This window comes from Quercus suber, unplaced genomic scaffold (assembly GCF_002906115.3).
Source record: "Quercus suber isolate HL8 unplaced genomic scaffold, Cork oak 2.0 scaffold_200, whole genome shotgun sequence".
Lineage (NCBI taxonomy): Eukaryota > Viridiplantae > Streptophyta > Magnoliopsida > Fagales > Fagaceae > Quercus > Quercus suber.
This window is the reverse complement of record NW_027069658.1, coordinates 131,094-138,951: the sequence shown is the minus strand read 5'-3', so window position 1 is coordinate 138,951 and position 7,858 is coordinate 131,094. Positions and strand designations below refer to the sequence as shown.

At 37.5% G+C, this 7,858-nt stretch overlaps 1 protein-coding gene and 1 long non-coding RNA gene across 2 annotated transcripts in view; both read right to left on the bottom strand.

The window, feature by feature from the left end:
* Window positions 1-2,892: 2,892 nt before the first annotated feature.
* On the bottom strand, window positions 2,893-4,668 carry LOC112003324 (uncharacterized). Its single transcript, XR_010631172.1, has 3 exons — window positions 4,265-4,668; window positions 3,518-3,734; window positions 2,893-2,923 (listed from the first exon to the last, which is right to left on the bottom strand). It is a non-coding gene; the product is annotated as an uncharacterized LOC112003324 (long non-coding RNA).
* Window positions 4,669-6,636: 1,968 nt separating this feature from the next.
* Window positions 6,637-7,858, bottom strand: part of LOC112003309 (uncharacterized) — a 15,461-nt gene continuing 14,239 nt past the window's right edge. The window contains exon 5 of the mRNA XM_065779137.1: window positions 6,637-7,403. Within this exon, the coding sequence (XP_065635209.1) occupies window positions 6,899-7,403 (505 nt within the window). The 3' untranslated portion in view covers window positions 6,637-6,898. The remainder of the gene's footprint in view (window positions 7,404-7,858) is intronic.

Genomic DNA, 7,858 nt, shown 5'->3' with positions numbered 1-7,858 from the left:
TTTTTTTTTTTTTTTTTTTTTTTTTTTTTTTTTTTTTTTTTTTTTTTTTTTTTTTTTTTTTTTTTTTTTTTTTTTTTTTTTTTTTTTTTCTTCTTTATTGTGTTGTGGTTGCCAAAGTAGAGTGGTGGTTGTGGCCGGTGGTGGTGGTGGTGGTGGTTATGGCTGTGGCTGATGGTAGAGGTGGTTGTGGTTGGTGTTATGATGTTTTTATTGTATGGGATATATTATTTTATTATAGGGGATATATTATTTTATTGTAATGTTTATATTATTTTATTATGTTGAAAGCTAAAATAGATCCACTACTGCAGCATGTGTGTAAGTAAAATAAATAAAGTGACTTTTTGTGTAGCTAAATAGCTAAAATTTTAGATTCACTGCTGTGAATGCTCTTACTATCATCCACAAATATTGCCAAGCATAAACAGCTGCCACATCAATAAAAAGCTGCAATCTTCTTCCAATTAGAAACCCCTTGTTGAATTGCAAGCAACTGTGCTTGTAAGCATTTTTTTTTCTTTAAAAAATTTGTGGACTAGCATAGTTTTTTTTGGGTGTCTAACAAAATCTGCCTTAGTTGGAGTGCATTTTGTTGAGCATATTTTCGCAATAATAGATAGTAGACAAGACTTTTAATGTGTGCTTTGTTTGGTTTTAGGCAGCCCTTAATAAGACAAGCTTGCTTTGAGTTCTTACACAATGGAAGGATCCTTATCCTCTACTTGTCAAAGTACTGGTATGGCCCAATAAATATCAATATATTTTGATACTCTCATATATAATGGAGATTCTGGCATTTTACCCTGAATTTTTAAAAAATTTGGCAATATGCCTCTGTTTGCAAACTATATAGGGGCATGCCCCTGTTTCGATACTCAATTACCTTAAAATCGAGTTATGTCTGATCAAACTTAAAAAAAAAAAAAAAAAAAAAAGAACTCGAGTTTCATGCAAATTTTTTTTATAAATGTGATCACCCTATATTAGGTTCAGGGAGCCCTATAGTGGTGTTTTTAAGCCCTATAGTGACATTTTAAAACCCTATAGCAGCGTTTTCCTGCAAAAATTTTTTATAAGTATGATCGCCCTATACTAGGTTCAAAGAGTCTTATAATGGCATTTTTAAGTCCTATAGTGACATTTTAAAACCCCATAGCAGCGTTTTCCTGCAAATTTTTTTTTTATAAGTGTGATCGCCCCATACTAGGTTCAACGAGCTCTATAGTGGTGTTTTTAAGATCTATAGTGACGTTTTAAAGCCCTATAGCAGCATTTTCTTGCAAATTTTTATTTTTATAAGTGTGATTGCCCCATACTAGTTCAAGGAGCCCTATAGTGGGTTTTAAAGCCCTATAGTGGCGTTTTGGAACTCGAGTTCTCTATACTCAAGTTCCATGCATTTTTTTTAAAAAAAATTTAAGTTTGATCAGGCATAACTCGATTTTCTACAAATCGAGTATTTTATTGAAACTCGATTTTAAGATAATCGAGTATCGAAACAGGGCATATCCCTATATAGTTTCAAAATAGGGGCATATTGCTAAATTTTTTAAAAATTAAGGGCAAAAGGCTAGAATTCCCCATATATAATATATGTAGTGCTAGTGTGCTAACTAAATCAACAAAAGAGTGTAAGGGAAGAGGTGTAGCATGTGTTTCTCACCACACAAACACACACTCCATGCTAATATATCAAGCAACCTTCTTGTTCTCATGGAGGGTTCATAATTAACATCATAAGGTGAGTCACATGTACCCACTCATATTGTTGCTCTCTTAATATACGCTAGTGATTCTAGAGAGTGTTATAGATCTATTTGCTCATTTTATTATGTGGATCTTGATTTAGTTTTTTCATCATTTATAGCAAGTTGGGTTGCTAGAGGAAGCTTTACTCATAATTGGTATTAAACTCTGAAACAAACTTTGTCTAAAAAGCACCGACGCGGCTCCGGAGGAGCCGCACCGGAGTCAAACTCGACGGGACCCAGCGATGTGGCAGGGACGTCGCTGACCGCAAGTCCACGCCGCGTCGGGCCGCATCCTGCCACGTGGCCTCCCAGACTCACGCCGACGCGACGCGAATCGAGCCGTATCGACCGACACCCGAAATGGCCGGTTCATGCCGAAACGGCCGAGTCAGGCCGAAATTCAAAAAAAAAAAGGTGCGAAACGCACTGTTTGAACCTAACCTAAATCCCTTAAACTCTCACTTTGTCCAAAAGACTCTCTCTCACTCCGTCCCTCATCTCTCTTCTCTGCGCTCTCCGCCTTCGGCCTCTCTCTCTCTGAGGTGTGCTCGGCTTCAGGTGTGCTGTGCTCTCTCTACTCTTTGCTTCCCTTTTAGTCTCTGTTTTCTACGATTTCTCTCTTCTCTGTGCTGTGTTTGATGTGTTTGTGTGCTTGTTAAAAACCGATTTCGTCCAAACACTCTCTCTTCTCTATGCTGTGTTTGTGTGCTTGTTTTTTGGTTCTTGTGGGAGTTAAAGGGTTTTGTAGTTGCAGGTTGTAATTTTAATTGTAGATTGGTGACAATGTTTGACTGCTTTGTACTACTATTGCTCTTAAATTTGGTATATGTTTATATAATGTGAAAAAGTATGCTTAGCAATATATTAAAAATATAAATAAAAATACTTTTAATAATTTTTTAATCGCCGAGTCCCGCCGCACTTGCACCCACATTTTTCAAAAATTGCTGAGTTCCGCACCCGCACCCGAGTCCCGAAATGCACCCGTGCTTCCTAGTACTTTGTTAGTCGACTCAGTCATTGCAACTGACATTAAAGAAATAATGGCCAAACAATAAAAAAGAATTACACATATACTTACAGCTACACAAGGAGCAAAAGAATAGTGAATGCCGCTAGCCCTAACTTCAAGTGCTGTTGCTTCCCCAATCTTTCGAACCAAATCTGCATCCCTATTACAAATTCAAAACTATAAGCGGTTCTGAAGCTACAAGACCAGTAACCTTCCATTTGGATGCTATGAAATTTCAAGAATAGTAAAGAAATAGAACAGGTTAACTGTTATAGTTCTTTGTCATTTAGCTTCCCAAGAAATGAAATTTTTCTTTCCTATGTAATGTTTCAACGTTCAACTACTATAAACTAAACTAGGCCGGTGATTCATAGACTTGCATTGTGAGAAATTATAGCGGTTCGCAACTAAGGATATTGAGCTCTTGCCCCTCCTGTTTCCTTAGATCCTAAATTAAAATTAGAATTTTCATAGTTTTTCCCCCAACATTTTCACAATAATTATACAGAGAATTAGGGAATGCTATTGCTGCTAGTATTAATTAAGGCCAATATTCTATGAAATATAGTGCAACGTATGAATTTGAACTTTGAAGTATGCAGAGCTAGCTATTTTTTCAAATTCTCTACATGGAGAGAACCACACAATGCCACTGAGTCACAAGGCCCTTTAGTTTCCTTGTGTGCTATTAGTTTTGCTGAAAAGTGAGAAATAATGTAAGATTGGCAGGGATAGGAATGAATTCAACACTAACCTGGTAGATCCAAGGCCCACATTGTGTGGAAATATAGTAGCACCATAAATACTATTGTTACCATGAACCGCATCAATCCCATATATAAGCGGTATCCCCAGCCGTGACTCTAGTGCTGACTTTTGAAACCCATCAACCATAACAGCCCAATCCGATGACAACGCTGTCAATGCATTATCATCAAAAGGTCCACTGCCACCAGAACTCAGTATACTCCCTACAAAAATATATTTCACCAATTGTATGAAAAAAATGCATGAACGAAACATACATTTGTTTTTTCAATGTTTTTCTTCCATACACTTAAAAATAAATACAAAAATGTCAAGTGGGTCCAAATAACTAGTACACCACACAAGGAAAAAGCAGTTTCACTTTACAAAGACACAAAATTATAGCTCATCAATTGTATGAAAAAATACATTAACGAAACATACATTTGTTTTTTCTAATGTTTTTCTTCCATACACTTAAAATAGATACAAAAATGTCATGTGGGTCCAATTGACTGGTTCACTACACAAAAGGAAAAAGCAGTTTCACTTTACAAAGACACAAACTTGAAATAAATTTCACAATAATAAGCCTTATAGCTTAAACTACACAAAAGGAAAAAGCAGTTTCACTTTACAAAGACACAAACTTGAATTAGTGTTTTGAAGCCACTCAAAATTCAATACCCCCTCGCCTTCATAAGAATTATCAAAAAAAAAAAAAAAAAAAAAATGAGAGAGTTAGAGAGAGTACCATAGAGAGGTCTTTGATGGCATCTGGGGTGGCAACACGGCGCTCAATCTGGGTCATCTGGCCAGCCTTCTCTTTCAAAGTCATTCGAGAAAGAAGGTCTCTGACACGAGCCTCTACGGGTTGGTTGGGATCTCTGTAAATGCAATTCATGTCCTCCTGTGCTTTGCTCATTCTGATCAGGCTTTTTTTGAGCTTCGATTCTAACTAGTGGAATAAGCAAGTTTTGAGCAGAGACTTTTGTCTTTCAATATTTTGATGATTAAGTAAGAGAAGGACTTGTAAGAGTGTGAAGGAGAGATGTCTTTATAACATACTAATTTATGAGCGGGAATGATAGGTGTGTGGGTTGGTAGTATTAACGAGGTTGTGTTGGGGAGAAGTTGGGAACTACATCTTTGTTAAGGGCGAGGCTTGAGTTGAGCCAAGTGGTCTACCTAACTTTCTTTGGTCTTTTTAACCTCTAAAAGATTAAAAACTCAAATTGATTGAGATTTGCCTTATAATCAACTCTCAAATCTAACTTTCTCTTCGAGCTTTAAAGGTTAAAGCTTGATTGATACCGTTGATTTAACTTTAGTTAAATGACTAATATGAGAGAGAGAAAGAGGCATGAATTATTATTATTATTTTTTTTTAAGAAATGACATATGATTAATAGTTGATGAATGAAAATTAATGCAATTAATAATTAAAAAACTAAATTAAATTTTGTCCAATAATTAGAGGTTGTGTTTGATATAAATAATTAGTTGGAGGATTTATTTATCTACACCTTTTATTGACGCGTTAGTTGCTGATGTAACTAAGAGAGTCAATTTTATATTGGAGGGTGTTTTGGTTTGGCCTAATAAACAATATATTTTGATACTAATTAATACTAGTGTACTCATCCCCCTTCCTCTACATGTATGTCTTAGATAATATTGTTTATCAAAAAAAAAAAAAAAGTGCTCAGTGATATTAAGTTATCCCACATCGGTAAGGTGTGATATTGGGAAGAAGTTTATCACTTGTTTCGCGACACCAACTACTACATGCAGTTTTGGTGTTGAAGTGTGAGTGTATTTCCTTATCTTATCCCCCTTCCCCTATAAATGTGTGTGTCTTAGAGCACTCACAGCAGTGGTGGCAAAATTTTAGCTATTTAGCTACACAAAAAGTCACTTTATCTATTTTAGCTACACACATGCTACAGCAGTGGATCTATTTTAGCTTTTAACACAATAAAATAATACACACATCACAATAAAATAATATAATCACTACAATAAAATAATATATCCTACTACCCAAAAATAACAACCAAAGCACCAACCACAACCACTCTACCTTCAACCATAGCCACAGCCACCGCCACAACCACAGCCGCCACCACCACCACCACCACCACCACCACCACCAGTCCACAGCAGAGTAAAAAAAAAAAAAAAAAAACCCACAGCACCACAAAGCACGCTACAACCACCGCCAACACAGCACCACAAAACAAACCCACTTTACCATCAGCCACACCCACAACAACCACCACCACCACCACAGTCCGTAACAAAGAAAAAAAAATCAACCAAGCCAACACCCACCCGACCCACCAGGCAACACCCACACCACGGCAATCAAATTCACGCAATGCAAAAAAAAAAAAAAAAAAAAAAAAAAAAAAACCAAGGCTTGGATCGACGGAAAACCAAAGCATTGGGCGGAGGAAGAAAGCGGCGGCTTAATGATGAAACCCAGAGCTTGGATCGACGAATGAAACCCAGAGCTTGGGTCTGATCGGCGGCTTCAATGATGAAATCCAAAGCTTGGGTCTGATCGGCGAGATGGGTGTTTTGGCGGAATGGGTGGGGAGATCGGCGAGATGGGTCGGCGCCGGTGATGGGTCGAAGCTGGGTTGGCGGCTGGGCTGTGAGATCGGGCTGGCGGTGGAGGAAGAAGAGAGAAGATGAGGAAGGTGGAGGAAGAAAGAAGAAGAAAGAGAGAAGCCGGAGAGATAGAGAATGGGAAAAGAATATTTAAATGAGAGATGAGAGAGGAATGTAATAAAAAAATAATTTTTTTTTTTACCTGTGAGCTACAGTACACATCTAAATATAGATGTGTACTGTAGCTGTGGAGCTAAATCTTTTAGCTCCACTGCTGCGTGATTTTTTTGTGATTTTAAGCTAAAAATATAGCATTATACCTATATAGCACCACTGCTGTGAGTGCTCTTAGATAGTATTGTTTAGCAAAAAAAAAAAACTTTTCTTGGTTACCAAGACTTATATATTTACATACATACATATATGGCAGATACATGCCGATACAAAACAGACAACTTTGATAGCAAGAGAAAATCTATGGGCAGAGTTTTCCACCAAATTGGTTTGGACTTTGGAGTAATTTTCTTCCATTTCATTATGTTGCGATTCATAAAAACCGCCCACGCGTTTTAAATAACATGACTCATTAAATAGATTATATAACTAAAAGTGCACATAGATGGTCATTTGAGCCACCACGTAGTGTTTTGGAGGAATTTTCTTTCAAACTAGTTTGGAGGAAACTCTATCCAAAATCTGTCTATCATGTAACAGCTGTTTCTGCATAAGTGGTCCTGATAAATTATTTTATGACCAGCCTTGGTTACACAACTCACTCTAGAGATCTCTCCTTATTGCATGTCAACCCAAAGCCTAGGGGAAATAAAGAGTCACACGAATCGATTCCAATATGCAGAGGCAGTTGTTCAACCTGTTTAAACCATGTCACTGGTAGTCGGCCCTTGAAGTCATTATCCCCAAAGACAACATCAGCGATTCCCCCTCCTTCACTTCCAGGCAACCAAGCAGCAATCAGAGCATCTATCTTATCCAAAAGCAATGGCTCTAAAAGTAAAGGTCTTCCGGATACCAGAATCACCAATGTGGGGATACTGTCAGCGACTGAACTTATTATGTCAGCTCCATTGAGTTGGATTACAAGCTCTAAATTATCATCCAGGCTCTCTACATACGGTTTTTCACCAACAGCTACAATTGCAAAAGAGAAATCCTGACGTGCTAAGGTGTCCGCTGATGGATATTGCTCATAAACTACTTCTGTTTCATCTCCTACTGCAGCTTTAATAGCATCCAAGATGGTTGTGCCTAAAATCCAATGACATCATAAATTCAGTTCCAATGTGCATCTAGGAGTTACGTAATATATATATATATATATATAAATGTATGAAATTCTTTTCCATAGATACCTACTAGCAAGAAAGTTTCAATAAAAGATCTAACTATGTTGTTGCAATTAAACTAAAGAAACCCTGACAGGACATACCCAGATAATTTTCCTGGTCTTTTCTTTATGTTCTTTTTTTTTTTGGGGGGGGGGGGGGGGGGGGGGGGGGGGGAATATAACCCAATACCACAACCATCTCTACCATCAGCCACAGCACAGCCACAGCCACGCCACCGCCACCACCACCACCGCGCCACCACCACCACCAGCACAGAAAAAAAAAAAAAAAAAAGGACTACCAACCCAAAATAAACAGAGACACATTCCACCACTACACAAACCCACTGCACAAATCACCACAAAAAAAAAAAAAAAAAAAAAAAA